At 35.0% G+C, this 19980-nt stretch overlaps 1 protein-coding gene across 6 annotated transcripts in view; it reads right to left on the bottom strand.

Moving 5' to 3' along the window:
• Nucleotides 1-19980, bottom strand: part of Grik2 (glutamate ionotropic receptor kainate type subunit 2) — a 611950-nt gene that overhangs the window by 386288 nt on the left and 205682 nt on the right. For all 6 annotated transcript variants that reach the window (XM_063253933.1, XM_013148503.3, XM_063253934.1 and 3 more), the window contains 2 exons: nt 13453-13620; nt 8214-8471 (listed from right to left, as the gene is read on the bottom strand). In XM_063253933.1, coding sequence (XP_063110003.1) covers nt 8214-8471; nt 13453-13620 — 426 coding nt within the window. The remainder of the gene's footprint in view (nt 1-8213; nt 8472-13452; nt 13621-19980) is intronic.

The raw sequence follows: 19980 nt of genomic DNA, 5'->3' as shown, positions 1-19980 counted from the left end.
TTAATTGACTTTTTATTTTAGCAAACTAACTCAAAAAACAAACACGGACATATCTAGCACATAACATGTAAGTATACCTCACCCAAGTTAACAAAGTTAGTAAAGTGTTTTTGCTTTTACTTAGGATAAAGTCCTTTACGTATTTCTCATGACCAGGGTACAGAAATGAGTTAAAGCTCAAGTTGCTGATTATTGTAATTTCTAAAACCAATGACTGATTTTCTGACATTAGTTGAAGATTTGCATTTTCTTCCCTAAATTCTTCTCATATTTGTATTCATCTCCATGACTACTCACTCAGGAGCATAACTCAACTCTTGTTCCAGACCCTGCTTTTTTTTTTTGCCCATTTTCTTTATTTTTTTGTGTTACAGTGAAGACAAAACAAAAGCAAATGCCAAAGGGCAAAGCAAAATGCATTAGCTTATATGATCCTATTAAATTCCTCCTTTTCAAAGGTATGCGTATGATACCTCCAATATCACACGATGATTACAGGTATTTTTTTGATAATTCAAACTGAATGTGTAACCAGACTTACCATTTCCTCCCGCAAGCCTGTACGCAGGTCACCAAATACAAGCCCAGGTAAGCAACTTCCCGGTCATTCCCTCCGCTCACCCACCCCAGTCCTGGCTCCATCTTCTAACTCTGGGAATTCTCTGCTTCACTATCATCCCATGAAAACCTTCTTAGTTGAAAGTGCTTTTCCCCTTGAAAATTCTTCTTCTGTTTAACCTATTTCCCTCCAAATCCAATCATCTCAACAGTGCCCCTTTTGCAACCAGATAGTCTGTTACATAACCAGTTCTGATTGAGCCATTCCCTTCAATAAATTATGACAAAAACAGCCCAAGCAACATTAATAAACTGCATCATCTCATATTAATTAGCAGACCTGGCTCTGAAATTGATGTCTTAGGTACAAAACCCAAATTACTGTCTTGTTCTGCAACTCTGACTAAATAAATTACTACTTCTAATTTTCTCATGTAAGAAGGGGACTAGCACTTTCCTTTCCATGGATTAGAGAGAAGACCAGATGGCAGGTATCACACAACACTTACACTGTAACAAGTTTTGAGCTTCTACTACTTGTGATCTGTGAAGCATTTTACACACTCCATGAATCACATCAAAAATCCTGTGAAACAAATCTATCCTCAATTTATAAATACTTTACCTTAGTCTTTTAGTGGTCAAGTAACTTGCTGAAAATTATAATACGGGCCAGAATTTAAATCTAGCATGTTTGGACATAAAAGACCATAGTTACCACACTAATCTATGCTGACAAATTCACCTCTATGTCATCTTTTTGTTCTTGTGGAAATAACAGCTTGAACTGTGTCTGTCTTTGAGGCACTCAGTGGTTTGGAAGGCCAAGTTACATCACAGAAACATCACTATGCAATAACTGCAGATTCTAGAGCACCAGACAGAAGCTAGAAAAAGCAGAGTTGGCAAGTTAACAGATCTTAGTGATCTGCCCTATGCATAAATTCTTGCTCCTCATTGCTCATCTTCTTTGTTATTAATAATCTTTCACAATGAGGAGCGTGTGATTAGCTCACAAACTGACTCTTCAGCAAGACCGATTCATGGTGTGACCTTCAGCCTCTGCTCTGGTGGAAGCTTCCTGCTCATCCTGTATGGTAACTTCACAATAATGTCACTCCACAATTTCTCTGTCCTTTCCAGTAGCAGCAAGCCCTTCTTCTCTCCTGCACTGTTATGATAGTTTTCTTCTGCTCTTGTGATGTTGCAGGAGTGCTGTGATCCTGTCATTCTCCTTCCCCGCCCTACTCTGAGCTTAGGCAGACAGTTAAAGTTTCTTTTTATTCATAACTCTGTCCCCTGCATACAGAGAAAGGCTGTATTTATTTGAATAATCATTTACAAAATGATTATTCAAATAAATAATGCCATTTGGTTGTAAGTAAAAATGAACATAAGCATAATTCACTCTAATTTTTTAAATAAATTTTTTTGAAAGTATGAAAGAAATTAAGTGTACTTACATGAAAATTATTGTAGATCTATTTATTCAATGCTAAGGATTTAAATGAATTTTACCTTGGGCAAACTACTGAACTCATTGGAGTTTTCTTGTCTAAAATCCTCTGTTAGTCTTTATTCCTCAAATATTTAAGGTGACCCACTAAGCCAGGCGATATGTTAGGTATTGGTGATGAAACGGGCAGTTGGGTCTACTGAGGGTCAGAGGGTCTACTCGGATTAGAGGTGGGCTTGTGGCAGTTAGTGTGGCTCTAAGGGAATGCGTTAGAAGAGACCTGTTGTAAACTTAGCAGCAGGGGTCGGACCTTCTCTGAGACATGAAAGCCAGATGGTACCTATTAGAGGGTCTGTGCAAATGCACACATACATATTTATACAGTTTGTGGACAGAAGGAACAAAGCAAAAATAAGAGCTTTTCAGGTAAACAAAATAGTAATTTCAGCAGTTGAAAGAAGTTTAATGGTTCAACTAAAATAAACTAAAGGAATGGTGAGGTGTAGGAGGACTAGATCCCGTTATTAGACTTCTTAAAATTTTTGACTTTAATTTAGGAATGAGAGCTAGCAGAGGAGAAATAGACCAGAATTGTGTTTTTAAAATGATGACTAAGTGATATGTAGAAACTGAATTATCAAAACATAGAGTTAAGGCAGTGTTCAGTTAGGACACTTAGCAAAATCGACACAAAGCATGATGCTGATTTTGGCAGCGCACAGAAGTAATAAACAGATTTGAGAGATCAAATGGGTGATGTGGAATTGACAGAGATAAGAGCCAGACCACGGGGCCCAAGTAGGGAAGGATGCGCAGGTGATGCTCAGGTTTTCTGCTCTGTCTCAGGCTACTGCTGGGCAGGAGACCCCATCACAGGAGGAAGAGCGCATGGCATGATGGGACCATTCCCTGCTTCCTTTGAGATTCAGAGAATCACTTTGAAGATTAAGTGAAATAATTTAGGTGACAGCAAATGCCACAATGCCTAATGCACTATAGCTCATTTTTTCTGTATTTTTATTTCTTTCTCTTTTTAAAAGTTGTTCCAGTAATTTAGTTGCAAAACTGGGAGTAGAATCCCAGGCTTCTGTTTACCAGCCCAGAGTTCTTTTTTAATGGACTGCTGATCTATAAACAAAGATGAAACACAGGAATTTCAAAGCAGATATTCACAATTTATTCTGCAATTGCTTATAATCTGACAGCCATCCAATTTATGTTTAGTTTATATTTAAAATGAATCATATGTTCTAAAATGACTGACAGAAACACAGCTTTGTTTCTGAAGCCAACTCTTCTCCTTCATTTCTGGTCATCGTTCAGAGCTTTAACAGAATTTCATGGTGCTCAAATGCATTCATCCGTGACAACAACAAATGCTAATTATCATAAAAATAAATAGCTCCTGTTAGCATCATTTTAAGACTTTTTCCTACTCTACACTATATTTCATATATTCTCCCATCTATTTTGGGTGTGGGAACAAAAACTGAATGAAAGTATAATTAGCATGTATCAAAAACTGGACAGCTCAACAATACTAAAATGAAATAAATGGGAGGAGTCGTGTACACAGTAAACAAATCTGAAAAGGGAAAAAATGAGACAACAAAATGGCATACGCGTGTCCTATAGTAAAACGTTGATAACAAGCCCATAATAGAGTTAATAATGTTTATCTTCCTGGGTCTGGGGAAGTGATCATTTCAGTGTGCAGTCCTGGCTGTAAGCAGATTCCCCCAGCTATCAAATAGTAATCCCATTTACTTGTGACATTTACTCGTTTTTTCAATTCTAGCATTACAATTTCACTTTGAGATTTTAAAATATAAATAAAAAGACACAGTTTGCTTTCATATATTTATGAATGCATTTCAAAGGGCCTCTTCTGCCTATTCTATCATGTAGAAGAATCAAGAACACCCAAGGTCTCAAAGTGCTTTAAGTTGAGACAACAAATGACCAGTTGCAAATGCAATTAACTCATTAAGAGTAATTAAAAGAACATGAATAATCACATGTCCCCAATTGTCAGTTAGAAGCTAAACAAGGGCATGTAGCAAGTGATTAATCAATATTTATTGAATTAAATGTTGCATAAAATAGAACATTAATAAATTTTCCCCTGGGGAATTTTCAAAGCACACATAATTATAAATACTTCTGTAATGACTCTAAATGAACATTAGTAATTAACTAATCAAAAACTTTTGAAAATTCCAACTATCTATGTCACCTTCAAAGCAATTATAATGGTGAAGCTCTTTTAAATAGTAATTTAAATTATTTCGATAAATTTAATCTTGAAGTCAGGATTCCACTAAAGTGCATAAGGCTAACTAACTATACATACATTTTCTCTAGTTACATTTCCTTCAATAACATAAGAATTTAAGTATAATTTAGAGCAGGGAAAGATCAATTGCATGTGAAACTTTAGTGACACATGTGACGGGTGCAGAGGTCAGCTGCTGTAGTCTCAGCAGCCTGAGGGGCGGATGCAGAAAGGGTCACAGTTGGAGCCTGGTCTGGGCAATTTAGTGATGTAAGGAGACCCTGGCTCCTAAAAGAAAGGAGAAGAGGGGAGGGAGGGAGGCACATGGTTCACAGAGAAGGCCCTAGACTAAATCCCTAGCATGGCAAAACAAACAAACAGACAGAAAAGCACATACAATACACAAAGTAGACTAAAATAGTAATTAACCCTATATCCGCATACATTTTAAACTTCTGTGCTTTTTTCCTACTTTGAGGAATTTTAATAACAAGTAATCACAAAATGTAACAATGTAAGGATACATGTGTGTATGTGTATGTTTGTATATGGAAACATGAAGGCTCCTGCACATATGAAGACACATGATATTTAGACAGTATACATTTTGGATTATATGAGGACAGAATGAAAGTAACCTATGGACTCACAATGCATGTATATCCAATTTTTATGTTTCTGTGTATGACAGTCCACAAGCACAAATGGGGCTGTTTGTAACTAGGATTGTCTAGAGCACTACACATTACACAATTCCAGAGAAGCATATGCAATGTGTGTATATATATCACTAAAACCTTAGCATACAGAACTTCATCAACGACAACAAGGTAGTGACATGAGACTAAAACATACTACGACAAACTTATTGGCTGAAATTGAGCTGAAAGATACTGAGGTTATTTCAAGAAATTTTACTGATAAAAGTGTAAGTTAAATTTATTCGTAAATATTTCAAATTTTTTAATAACAAAGACATAATTACTAATTTGTATGTGGACTCACTCTTAAATAATTAAAACATTTAAAATAATTATCTTCCTTATTTTTCTAACCAAGTAAATTGCTGCTTACAAGAGTTCCTATCTATCCATTTCCAGTGATCAATTTTATTAGTAAATGGACATATTTCTGCATAGAGCTCTATATCTTATAGTACACATGTCAATGAAGTATGTTCCTCGCACACTTAGGGGCAATTTACATTCAAATGTATACTGACCTCAATGTAAATATAATAGTATAGTGAGGGTCTAAAATAAAATATTTTATATTCTAGTTTAAATAGCACTACTTAGGCTATTGAAAATAACTTGAAGTCAATTATCATTCTCCAGCAAGCAGAATGGTTCTTTCACCAATATGACTGTCAACAAACATTGAATTTAGTCTTACTGTTTACTTCCTTCTATTTCTGAGAGTTGTTTGTGACTAGTAACTAAAGGTACCATTCATATTAGAAAATAACAGCATATTTTAAAATGCAAATGCACAGATAAATATTTTTGAAGATGCTAAAATAAGTACTACTTAATAAAGGACATTTTCTAAATCCCTAAGTGGTATCTGCACAAAACATTTCTAACATTCTTGAGTAAATGAATGGATTTTACACTGTCCCACATTTGAGAAAAATAACCTTTTAAACCTCAACATGCCTTACAAATGTGGAATTTATTATTTTTCATATGCATCATTTTCATTAAAGAGACAGACAAAATGTGAAGGCTAAATTGTAACTATCTCTACTAGTTTCGCTGTTGGCCAGTTAAGAGGCTTTGCTATGGCTTTGCCCTTAACCCAGAAGAAAAATTATTTTAAAAATATTTCAGTATTATATTTGCAGATTGCCATCATTTGTCCAATCCATAGGTCAAACCACCTGATCTTTCACAGAAATAGAAGTACTTGTACAAATACAAAGAGGGAGTATCTGATTCAGCTATTGGTTAGAGTGAATGGAATTATGGTCAGCATTTGATTCCAAACCTCTTGCTATTCCTTTAATTTTAAAACAATCAAACAAACAAAATATTTAAGCAAATGCAAAAGAGTTGAAATCATCCCTTGCATATTATCGGATCATAGCGCTCTGAAATTAGAAATTAGATGACAAAGGATACTGCAAAAATTCCGCAAACACATGGAAACTAAATAACACACTCTTGAGTAATCAGTGGGTCACAGAAGAAATTAAAGAAGAAATTAAACAATACCTAAAAGAAAATGAAAATGCAGATACAACTTACCGGAATCTGTGGGATGCAATGAAAGCCGTTCTGAGAGGAAAATTTATTGCACTGAGTTCCCACATCAGGAAAACAGAACGAATACAAATAAATAACTTGATGCTACATCTCAAACAGCTAGAAAAAGAAGAGCAAGTCAAGCCCAAAGCCAAAAGAAGAGAGGAAATTATAAAAATCAGAGCAGAAATCAATGCAATAGAGACTAAGAAAACAATCCAAAGAATCAACGAATCAAAGAGTTGGTTCTTTGAAAGAATAAATAAAATCGATAAGCCCCTAGCCAACCTTATTAAAAAAAGGAAAGAAAAAGCTCAAATTCATGCAATAAGAAATGAAAAAGGAGAAATCACTACAGACCCAATAGAAATACAGAGGATCATCAACACCTATTTCGAAAACCTCTACTCTCAAAAGTTTGATAACACAGAAGAAATAGACAGATTCTTAGAAGCATATGAAGTACCAAAGCTAGATCAAGAGGATATAAAACTGTTGAATAACCCAATCTCTGCTAATGAAATTGAGAATGTAATTGGGTCCTTGCCCACCAAGAAGAGCCCAGGCCCAGATGGATTCACTGCAGAATTCTACAAGAAATATAAAGAAGACCTAATGCCGACACTCCTCAAACTAGTCAATGAAATTGAAAGGGAAGCAATCCTTCCTAAGTCATTCCTGGAAGCAAATATTACTCTAGTACCAAAACCTGAGAAAGACCCAACTATAAAAGAGAACTATAGACCGATCTCCCTAATGAACACAGATGCAAAAATCCTCAATAAAATATTGGCAAATAGGATCCAGCAAATCATCAAGAAGATTATACACCATGACCAAGTGGGATTCATCCCAGGAATGCAAGGATGGTTCAACATACGCAAATCAATAAATGTAATCCACCATATCAATAAAGCCAAAAATAAGAATCACATGATCATCTCTATAGATGCAGAAAAAGCCTTCGATAAGGTCCAACACTTAATCATGATAAGAACTTTACAGAAAATTGGAATAAATGGTCTTTACCTCAATATAATAAAGGCCATTTATGACAAACCAACAGCCAGCATCATACTAAATGGCCAAAAATTGAAAGCCTTTACTTTAAAATCGGGTACAAGACAAGGATGTCCTTTATCACCACTCCTATTTAATATAGTACTGGAAGTACTAGCCAGAGCAATTAGGCAAGAAAGAGAAATAAAAGGGGTAAAGATAGGAAAAGAAGAAGTTAAATTATCATTGTTTGCAGATGACATGATACTCTACATAGAAGACCCCCTAAACTCCATTGAAATACTCTTAGATACAATAAATAAATTCAGTAATGTGGCTGGATACAAAATCAATACTCAGAAATCAATAGCATTCCTATACACGAACAACAAAATTACAGAGAGGGAAATAAGAGAAACTGGACTATTCACATTAGCAAGCAAAAAAATGAAATATTTAGGAATTACTCTTACGAAAGAAGTGAAAGACTTATACAGTGAAAATTATAATACACTGAAAAAGGAAATTGAAGATGATCTCAGAAAATGGAAAGACATCCCTTGCTCATGGATAGGAAAATAGTCACAAAGAAATAAAAGAACACAGGAGTCCTCTGGAAATGTGAAGTGGGACCCAGAAAGCCATGCATCTGAACCCCAAGGCTGCTGATTCCTCTTACCAGTGCTGTCGTCATACACAACTGTGACGGTTTTCCACTTGAAGAACTGCACCAGGTCTAAGATGGCACGGCTGAGGGACGAGAAGTCTGGGTAGAGACTGACGTAGAAGGAGTCCTTGTTATCCGACACCTGGTGCTTCCAGCGGGTCTGAATGTGGGGCACACCCAGGGCATTGCAGATGGACTGCACTGCGTTTGCCGAGGAGCTGTGTGAGGGCCCAAAGATGGCAGCCACGCCAAGGGACAGCTGATCGCAGGCTGCAAGGAGCGAGAAGTCTGTTAGCCAGCAGAGAAAGCGGCATCACTAAAACCCAAAGACATCGGCCTGAACCGAGATTTTGTCTGTAATATGACACCTACAGATCATTAATTTTTGCATTTTGTCTCACACTGTACATTTTCACTTGTTACAGAATTAATTCACTGAATTGCTTGTATCTTAATGTCAGGGAATTTGTAATTAACGTCAAGGTTGTGGCCTAACGATGTGGCTCAGCCCTAGTGCTTTTACCTGGCATGAACAAAGCCCTGGGTTCCATCCCCAGCACCACAAAAAAAAGGGGTCAAGGTAACAAAGAAAGGTGAAAAGAAAAAAACAATTTTTTTTTTAAATTAAGGGAGGAAATGTTTATTCAAGCAATTTATCAGTGAGATGGAAAAACAGTGTGACTTCTTAAATTCTCCGATTATCCTTATAATTTTAAATTCTTAATCCAAAGCCATTTGATCTCATACAATTCTTCCCATACAATTAGCTATGGCCAAGCAAAGGTAAAGATTATACACAGCCCATGACACAAGTTCAGTTCTATGTGCCAACATGTGCAAGACTTGCTGTAGCACTGGAGGGTGATTCCATACTGATTAAGTTCACTGAGGAGAAAGAACTCTAACATGATTAGATATCCGGTTATCTTGATATGCCTGCCTTTTCAATGTTATACATCTTTTATGTTATCCTTATTTATTTAGTTATTTAGCTCAGGTCTTGTTAGGCTGGCCTGGAACTCCCAGTGCTCTTCCTGCATTACCCGCTCAAGTGCTGGGATCACAGGGATGTGCTTAAATTAGTCTGTACCCACCGGAAATATAAACAAAGGAGAAGACATTCAGATTAAAACAGATTGGTGTCAAGACTTGAAATTCTGTAAGGAACGCTGCAGTAAATGTTGACTTTGGGCTAGAAAATAAGTAACAGTTGGAAACATGAAAATTATCTTTATCTGAAGATCTAGTCTGGGACATAAATTTGTTTCACTGAGTGATGAAGGAGGAGTCAGGATAAATGTTTAGAAGCTCCTCATGAAGTTTTCCCATTTAAATGAACAAACTGTAAACTAAAAAATGTCTAAAAATGACATAATTTGCCAATGGTTTTGAGGTCGGGTAGGAGAAATACTGATACAAAGGCAACAAGTAAGGGAGACTTTTTGTCTCCTTTCATCCTCATCTGGATCAGATTCCTGCTCAACACCTTAAGAGGCTTGCTCTTCCATCAGGGAATGAATGCTTGCATTATAATGTCTATTTGTTTTCAATTTTCCTAATCTATCACATCCGCCTTGGTGGCAGAGGTCACCAAGAGTCACTAAAGTAATTTTCAGAGTTTGCAGGCTGCTTCTAAATCCTCCTAGAGTGACACCTAGAAGCCTCTGAAGCTGTGATCACCTCAGGTTCTACATAAAGTGAAACTTGGCGGAGCATCCCAAGATGACACTGCTTCCTCCAAGGAGAAGCATCTTCCCAGTGAGGACAGGGGGACCGACTCCATCCTACCTCTCCAAGGGTTTCAGGCACTTGAGTTAGTTAGAAACAGCAGTCAGACAGGGTTGGACCCTTGAAGGAGCTAGTGCAGAAGACCAGATACCTTGCAACCTTGGAGAAGACAAACTACCTCTGCTGAAGACCAGATCTCAAGACAGAAGGCAAAACAAATGCAACCACATCCATAATATAAACATCAGGGGCTGATATTCTGCATAGGTATGGAGCACCTTAAGAAAGCCAAAAGTCACCATCCCAACCTCCTACAGGAAGAGTCACTGCTGTTAAGCATGCCTGCTTCCTATGTGACTCACTTCCCTGTTTGTCCCGGAAATGGTCAATTTTACCTGAACAATTAATCTTATTGGTTGATCATAGTTCTGCCCCACCTTATGCCCATCTGTCTTGTGAATGCCCATGTTTTTTCCATCTTGGACCTGTCTCACCATGTGGTTTTACTCTATAAAAGTTCCTAGTAAAGATATTTTGGTAACCCATTAGGGACCTCTTGTGTCTCTCTCTGAAACAAAAGCTTTCTTTCTCTCAATAAATATTTCTGCTCCTAATCTCCATTGTTCCAAAAAGTTATTCTTCAGATTTAGAGAACACAGACTCAGGAACTGGTACTGGTCATCCAGTAGGTTGAGAGTTTCATTCTTCTGTATCATAAGGACAATTGTTTCATAAGAACCAAGTTGCACAAGCAATAAGGGTTCCCCTGGGACCACAGCAACCAGAGCAGAGGAATTAATGGACCTAAATTGCTTTAGTGGCCCGGCTGTCTAAAGCTCTGCATGGCAGTGTGCCCCACCTCGTTATTTTTAATTGTAGTCTTTTTCTTATTCTTCCTTATTTTCTAACTCAGCCTCATAAATCTGCATGACTCTTCACACTGGATGCATCTCAAATTCTTGTTCCATGAGTTAAGAACTTACTACCTATTTTGTGGAGGGAGTGAAGTCCTTGTCACTTATCTGAGAGACCCCGCTGGACCAACACCAGTATCTGTTTTTCCATTATACTTAACAAGAGCACTATTATTTAGGGTTTGAACATAAACTAGGTGTCAGACTCAGTTCACCAAAATGAGTAATTTATGACTATACTATGAAAATTTCTGATATTTTGCTGTAGCATTTTCTGTAAAAAATACAGTATGATCAATGCATTCTTAAACAGAGGGATATTTAATAATTAACTTTTAGTTGAAAATATTCTCTTTTCTTCAGAAATCTAGTTTGATCTTAATACACTGATGCTGAGTGTATAAATCCTTAGTTTCTAAGTAGTGACAAATTCTCAATCAGTAGAAAGCGTGGAGCCTGAAATTTCTCACTTAACATGGGATTTTAATTCACATATGGTAAGAACAAACTTTTCCAGAGTTATCGAAAAATGATAAACCAAGACAAACTAAAATCATTACATTTGGCTATTTAAATAAAATATCTTCAAGTATTTCAACTTCTAGTTGTCAGCTGTCAAAGAAGTCGTTTAAAATAATGCATGAGTAAAATGATAATGCAAGTTGTAATATATCAAATTATGAAATAATTGTGCAAAACAGTATTACTTAAGATACCAGAGATAAAGTATCAGAGAAAATGCCAGAAGTTACCATCTAATATCTTTTTTCTTGCATTAGAAACACAATCGAAAACATAAAAATTTTGAAGTGTATTATTTTATACTTAATTCTTGACATAATTATTGAAGTATACATTTTCAAGCCCTGCAAATACTTAAAACCACACTGGTTCTATCCCTAATGCTATTCTTTCGCATATTTCTGTGTTCCCTAAGCAGCAACAGCTCAACAAAAAAAGGCTTCACAAGATCCAAACCAATGGCATTGACCCTTTTAATACTTGTATCACAAAGAAAATTACTCAGACAATTATTTCAGTTTTTACTAGCTTTGGGCCAAAGTCAATTGATGGCTCTGATTTCCAATGAGTTTTAATGGGTGACAATATTTGTAAATTCTTTAAAATGTTTTGGAAATCAGATGATGTAATTACTCCATAATTTCACCAGGGCATACCCTGTTTGTTGTCAGAGGATCCTAGCATGTGTTTTTGTGAAGTCACCATTAAGAAATCTATTAATATTTTATCTATACTGCACTCATTCCATATCCTTTGGCCTGAGTGCTTTCATTAGAGGAAGAGCTTCTTCTTCCTAATGAAAATAATCATGAACTATGCCACTAAGCAAATGCACTTGTCTTGCTATTAATGACTTATTTTGCAATTATGATGACAAATTCAGCATTTTGCACTAAACTTTAACCTTTTCTTTTTAGCCTTCCAAACCTTTCATCACCGTGACACTGTTACGAAATGCGGAGACTTATTTGTATTCGTAAAGATATGAATTCAAAGGGCAGGCAGAATACAGCTTTGATAAACACAAGTTTGCTGGGGAAAAGCATGGTACTTTCATCTTGAGCAATATTGTACTTTATCAACTGCAATTAATACTAACAAGCCACCAACTTGGAATTACAAATAGTTACACACATTTCCACTACTGTAATGCAACTAATAAACTAGTATTACAGAAAGGCAAATATTATTTAAAAGTACGAAGTGACAACATATGTTTGTAAACTTATTTCTTTGAGAAAACACAGAATGAGTGTTTATTTTTACTATATTAATATTAACTATGTAAAGATGACTAAAAGATTACCTATATTTAAGAGAAAAGATGGGCTATAAAACACTATGAAAATAACTCTCAAACACATTTACTACTAAGACTAATACTTGGTTACAACAATGCTTTGGCAATAATCTGTCTATTACTTCCTTTCCATATAAATATTAAACTGATATTCCATAAAGTTGTTTTCCATTCATGTCACTTAGTTTTATACTATACAAAACATATACAAAAATTCTAATTATTTATTTACATAATACATTTTTATATCACTTGTCATTTATTTTTAGTCATAAGAAAACACATGAAGTGGTTAAAGTGAGCATGGAATATACATAAATTAATACTTGATTAAAATCTTCCAATAAAATGTTAAGGTAGGACTGAATGTTTGAAGTCACTTGTAACTACAGGACTCTCATGATAGTCAGTCGATTGAAACTACAGTAATAACTTCATAAAACTGACAGATTAATGCACATTAAAATGGAAGGGGCAGAGCAAAACTTGACAAAATTCTCTGATACTTAAAAAAATAGTTATAGTTTAATTACAGATCAGGAGGATCAATAAGTAAAAAGCAACATCTCCCAGAATTAATTGCATTCATGTTGTAAGTAATTTTTTGCAAACGAAAATTATAGTACCTTACCTTCTGTGATAAAAATTACACACGTTTCAAGAAAAAAATCTTAGCATTCAAACATTCTTAACAACTTAATAGTTATTGTCACAGAACTCAAATGCTCTTAAAAATACCTGGAAATCCAAAATCCTGAAATCTGAATGCCAAATATCTATCCATTACCTTTCTTGGATGCTTCAAAACTGTCATAGAGATTTATCTTCTGGGTGTCATAGGTCAGAGTGGTGTTGGGCAGCAAAGTTCTGTTTCTGTTGATGGTGTTCACAGCAAATCTGAACGCAAGTTCCTCAGCACCCATGGGGCCAGATTCCACATATTCAAAAATGCCACCTGCAACAATAAAGAGAACAATCTCCCAGTTCTTAGAACACACAGAAAATGTCAGAAGTTTCCTGTTTTTGTGTATGGCTGCGTGTGATTTAAATACACAGGGTTTATACTTTTTGTTAAGTCCACATTGGCAAAATTGTCCTGGTTTTGTAGGCAAATTTCAGAATTAACAATAATCTGTAACTACTTAAAACACAAAGCTAAGAATTGAGGAAATGGAATAAAATTTGTCTCCACTGACTCAGAAGTTAGAATTCTTCAGCACAAATCTTACGATGCTTATTTTATTAACAGTCCCAAATATCTGCAAACCCCAGGACCTTACTATAAGAATGAGAACAAAGTAGAAAGAACGGCTAAGTCCTTTTTTTTTGGAGAACACATGACATTTATAAAACACACCACTCAAGAAAAAAAAGCAAAACCTTTCATCAATAAGTACCACGGTAGCATATCACTTTGGCCACAAAATGTGCCACGTAATTTGAAAACACGTCCCCTCAGTCTGCTGGCTTCCACCAGCTGCTCGGCAGCCGTATCACTGGGTTGTGTTCCTGCCTTCCCCCGTTCTGATACCACGGCTCTCTTTTCAGCTGGCAGCAAATGGAAACTTTTGGCTCCAACAGAAACTCTAATTATTTGTTTTGTGGATGGAATAAAAGGGGAAAAACTTGATACTGAACTTTCTTCAACCTGTGTCACTGTGATACTAGTATTCTGAAAATAAATTAGAGCATTTATCTTTCTACACCTTAAATTTCACATCATATACTTTCATCACAATCATTCACAAATTAAACTCCCTTGAATAAGCCAGTTCCACAGCCAGCAATTCACATCTTACCAAGATGCATGAAGGTCAGATCACAATTAGCAAAGTACTTATTCAGACTTAATAAGAAGTCATGATTGTAATAACTCCTCTACCTATGAAGCCTGAGATCTCAGAAGAGACCACAGGGTTATGACATGTTTATAATCAGAAGGCACAGGAAAATTTGCTACTTGATACTGTTTTAGTGTGAAATTCTTTTATTTTTTCAGATTTTAAACAATTTGATGGTATAGTTATGACAGCAATTAATTTCCTCTGAGGTAGTACCATGAAAATAGTTAAAGCAATCAGTTACTTATGTTAAACTGAGGATAACAAATATTTACATATCCAGTGAGTGTTCCAAGCCAAACTATATCATTTTTATATGGAGCCAGACTAGGTTCATATTTTTGGATCTTTGAGTTGCTTCTGGTTGAATTTGGGCAGTTGGACTAAACCTCAGTCTGAGATTATTCATTATTTTTGAAAAATGGATAATGAGAAGCTACTACATAAGAGTTGTAGAGGGGAAAGGTTATCTCATAAAATCATGGGAAGATGAACTACCAAGTATAAGCACTGGATATGTATAATATGTTCCACTGAACCCCTAAAACTATTGGAAGCAGTACTGTTTTACAAGATAGGACTCTTAGGCCAAAGATCATGCATTTAATAAGTGCTGTAATCTGTCCATGCTGCACTCAAAATCTTGCTTAAACCACTAGAAACTAGTAGTTTTCCTCCAAATGTCACTCTGGAAAAACATCCAAAATTGCATCAAATATGAGATAACTTCAGCATGGAATGAGGTGAAATTAGAAATATAAAATCTTATATAAAGAATAGAAAAAACTAACTGTAAAGCATCATAAAGTTAATTAGGAACAAAAATCCAATTACACGATAACTTTCGATTAACAAAATGAAATAAAAAGTGAATCTTCTACATTCCTCAATTCAGAGCTTTAATTTCTCTATGATACAAGGTACAGAGAAGGTCAGTGTTTGACAGGTTAAAATTTTCTTAACCTTTACTTCTTTCCAGTATAAATAATGCAGACTTCAAGATCACATATTTATCACCCCTTTGAATATTTAAAAAAGCCTTTGAAATTCTTTGGCATAACCAATTTTCTACCTTAATTAAAATGAATAATTAATTCATATTTACTCAAAATCAGAGTCTAATGTTTCATCTAGGAAAAATCTTCAAACATCCATATAAAGGGAATTTTATAGGCAAGTTATCTTCCATAACCACAGAACAACAACTGAAGCAAAGAAAGAGAAATTTCAAATAGCTCTATGCCCTTGTCATGTGCAAAGCAAGTTTTGATAGAGTGATGGTTAAGCTTAATTATTAACTTAATCAGCTGAGAAGCCACATTTGTGGGTGTGTCTGGGTAGATCAGAAGAATCATTACCTTTGAGACTCTAAAAAGTTGAGTAGATTTCAGAAGCCTATTAGCAGTAAAAATGTTTTTCAATTATTTTTTTTTTTTGAATTTTGGAACATCGTAATAACATTCAACACATGAATCAGTCAAAGAACAAAAAAGCATAATCACCATGGTAGATGTTATAAAGACACGTAAGAGATAATGCTGATAATCGCTTATTTTAAAACGACTTCTAGAAAACAAATAGGAATGCTGATGCCTTATTAATGTAAAAATCACAAAATAAGGTTTACCATCCATAAATAGTAGGGGACAACATAAGAATTCCTATAATATTCATGTTCTTTTCACTAAAGCATTGTTTGTACCAAATAAAATAACAAAACTGAAAGAATGTATTCCTGATACACTTTCACTTAAGTACTAAGATGAAATAAGCCAGTTCTTTAAGTGGAAAAAGAATAATTATAGAGGAACCGCTATGATGCTTACATAAATAAAGTATTAGAGAGTAAACATGAATTTATAAATATTAATTTTGACTCTAAATACAACATTATCCTCTGAAAATTATCATGAATTAAAGTTCATGAAAAACTGCAACAAGTGACAAGTACATAAACAAGATTAAAGATTGTAATGTTTTAGCAATAGTAAAATTAAGGTAAAAGGAATATTTGTTTAGAGTGTATATTGTAAAATAGAACTAAGACTAAAAAACTATGAAGTAGCATGTAATCAGAAGTTAATATGAAAAATGACAAAATATTTTGCCTAAAACGGATAAGGAAAAGGAAATAAAAACACATATTCAATATATATCCAAATAGTAACATGGTACTGTCAATATACTAGAAAAAAGAAAAACTGACATCAAAGAACTACCATTCTATCTAAAATAACTTTAAAAATGATCAGATCTCCTACATTGAAAATACACAAGTTCTGTGAATTAGCAGTTCATCGTGGGCTATATATTCTATAGAAATATGTACTTAGACTCATCAAAAAATTCATACCAGAAAGTTCAAAACAATACGAAGTACATAAATCAACCAAGAACTATATAGAGTGGCATGAGATAAACCCCACAAAAAAACATATTAAAGGAAAGAAGCCATGCACAAAAAAAGAGTTCTGTGTGGTTTTATGTCCAAAATATTAAATAGAAAGGTTTTGATGGAATTAGTGGAGTAAATGGTAAGGAAGGGATGTGAAGTATTTTTACAGTGCCGTGGTCTGCTTCTCAGTCTGGGTGCCTCGCTACCTTCCATTAGAGTACTATTTCGGCAGGGATAGATCATTCATTTAAAGATTCGGTTTTAAAAAACCGCATAAAAGTTTGATACCAAAAGCAGTAATTTTTTTAAAAATTTTATTTAAAGAAAGACTAAACAAAACAGAAAATGGATAGAAATAACACACACGTTCAGAGAAGAAACAGTAAGAAATAACTAGCTAACGTTTACATGCTGTCCTTTCACAAATAGTTGTTCAGGATACAAAAGTGGAACATATAAAGTGGGGAACAATAAACAAAACTGATAATGGGTAGAAATAATACATACTTTCAAAGAAAAAAATAAATACAGGAAATCACTAGTTGATGATTACAGAGTGTCCTCTTATAAAAAGCAGTAAAAATTAAGGCAATATTACTGAAAGCAAACTGAGTATTTAAAAAACCTACCATCAAATATATAATGAGAATTAAAGAATACAAATAAGAAAATACACTAAAACTTTGAATTGCAACTAACTTTTCCCACTAGTGTTACTCAAGACGAGAAAACATTTCTAAAAATTTTTAATTTGATAAATGAGTGACATCTTGAAATATAATTAGTATATGACATTGAATATCACGTGATCGTAATTGAGCCAGTAGTGTTCTCTCTTAACTTGTAAAAATATTTTTAAGTCATTTATTGAACTATTTTTTTAAAAAAAACTTTAGATGGTAGCAGCTGCCCCAAACTGAAACAAAGCCATCAAAAATGTTATTCAACATCCTCAATGCAATCCATTATGTTTTTGTACTTGGAATATAAACTTTTTTTTTTTTTTTTTTGGTCTTTGTCCTTTTTATTGGTACCAGGGATTGAACTCACGACTGTGTGCTTGCAAGGCAGGTGCTTATGCCGCTGAGCTAAATCCCCAGCCCCTGGAATATAAACTTTTGACATTAAATGATTGAACAAATAGTGATGCATACTACATTATTCAAAAAGACTTTATCCATTTCTCATTAAAAAGTCATTTTGCAAATGGCTTCGGCTTTATCAACAATCTCACTGACAGATTCCACACTTCATGCTTTCAAAATAAAAAGTAGCCTGAAACTAATTTTAAGGTTTTTTATTACTGACATTAATGAGCACTATTCAGGGATATAGTAGTTTAACATTTTATAATATAAGCAGCAATAAGTTACTGATATCTGCTAACAAATTCCACATAATATAAACAAGATACACTGAAAAAGACATTCTGTAAATTTCAACATGCTATTTATATGCTATAATGCACAAGAAGTGACACACTAATGTCCCTTCTGTTTCTTTCTTTCTCTGTCTTTCACCTGAGTGATCATCTCCTACCAGCAACAGGTTATGGAGGAGATCTCATCTGCAGAGAAAGAGAACAAGGCAGAGCAATGCCACACTTCAGATCACACCAGGGAGACGTGCAAAACAAGGGGAACAGTGCAAAATCTTGTAGAAAAGCACCATTCAAATAAGACTGAAACAGTATGAGTGATGAATCTGTTTAAGGACAATGCAAGGTCACATTTCCGTGAAAGGAGGGAACAGCAAATGTCACTCAGTAGGATCCACGTTAAAGCTGCACGAAAAGAAAGATTCCACGAGGCCCATGATAGCAGTGGCTCTGTTGGTGACAGTGAAAGTGGTCCCCACAATAAACCTCCTTTATCATCTCACAACAGTCATGGAGGTATTGAAAGGTAAATTCAGGTTAATTTGCTCATTTTTCTTGATGTTTTTATTCTTTCTATTATATTACAGTGTTGTGAATATTTTATATGAATATTTTTAAAATATTTTAAAATTGCTATTAATTAAATAACAACAATTTGAACTTACAAAAGAATAATAAAAGCAAACTTATTTACATGATTTTACTAGAGCTCTTTGTCTTCCTAAAATTAAAATTAAAATTAGTAACCATTTTGTGCCATGTCACTCCTGTGAAGGGGTTTGCCTCCGTCTTTTACCATAAACAGTTTCTGAGATTAGGTGAGACACTGGTTTGTATATATTTTACCATAAAATGTCATAATTATGCATTTCATAAGCATGCAGACTGTGAAGAATGAAATGTTATTCTGTGGAGTTCACAAATCATAAGTCCAGGGCAACAGAAGAATATAAGAACTGCATGATTTTTAAACCATAGTTTAGTAATATCCATGTGTTCTCCTTAGACTTGTTCAGATTACAAGATATACACATTAATACAATGATCAAACAATGAAAACACAAATCTTTCTTTCTGATGAACAGAGATTCACAGTATAGTTATATACCTTGCATCTCGTATATATGTTAAGAAGTAGCCACAAACAGGAGTTAGTAGAAAGGACCATAAAATCTCTAGGTATTTTGGCCTTTTTTCTTTTATGGCAAAACTTTCTTACATGCTATTATGGCGTGGGTCTAGAAGTCCACTCAAAGCCTCATGTGGTCAGAGGAGAGGGTTTTTCAGAGGTGGCTGGATCTAGAGAGTGTGACGTTGGGGTTGACTCACAGCACACTGGAATTAAGGGTGTGAGTGCTGCCTGCCCTGAGTACCCGGGATAAGACAGAAAGGATAGAAGAGCTGTCACTGACTCCGTTTTCTGCCACCTTCTGTTCACCATGAACTGTTTCTCCTTTGTCACCCCTGTCCGCCATCCACACCACCCGGGAATCAGCTGATTATGGACTGAAGCCATACAAACTGTGAGGTAAACAAACCTTTCCTTCTTTTCTTTTTAGTATCGAGTATTTTGTTTCATCAACAAGAAAAGTAACTGAGACAGATGCACAGAAAAAGAATCAAACAGGAGAGAAAGGGAACAAGTGATGGAGTAAGGAGCCTCGAGACCTTAAGTGGGAAACAGTCTAAACCTTGGAAGGA

This window comes from Cavia porcellus, unplaced genomic scaffold, assembly GCF_034190915.1.
Source record: "Cavia porcellus strain 051 isolate PalLab524CR breed Dunkin Hartley unplaced genomic scaffold, mCavPor4.1 scaffold_7, whole genome shotgun sequence".
In the NCBI taxonomy this organism is placed as follows: domain Eukaryota; kingdom Metazoa; phylum Chordata; class Mammalia; order Rodentia; family Caviidae; genus Cavia; species Cavia porcellus.
This window is presented reverse-complemented; position numbering and strand designations above follow the sequence as displayed.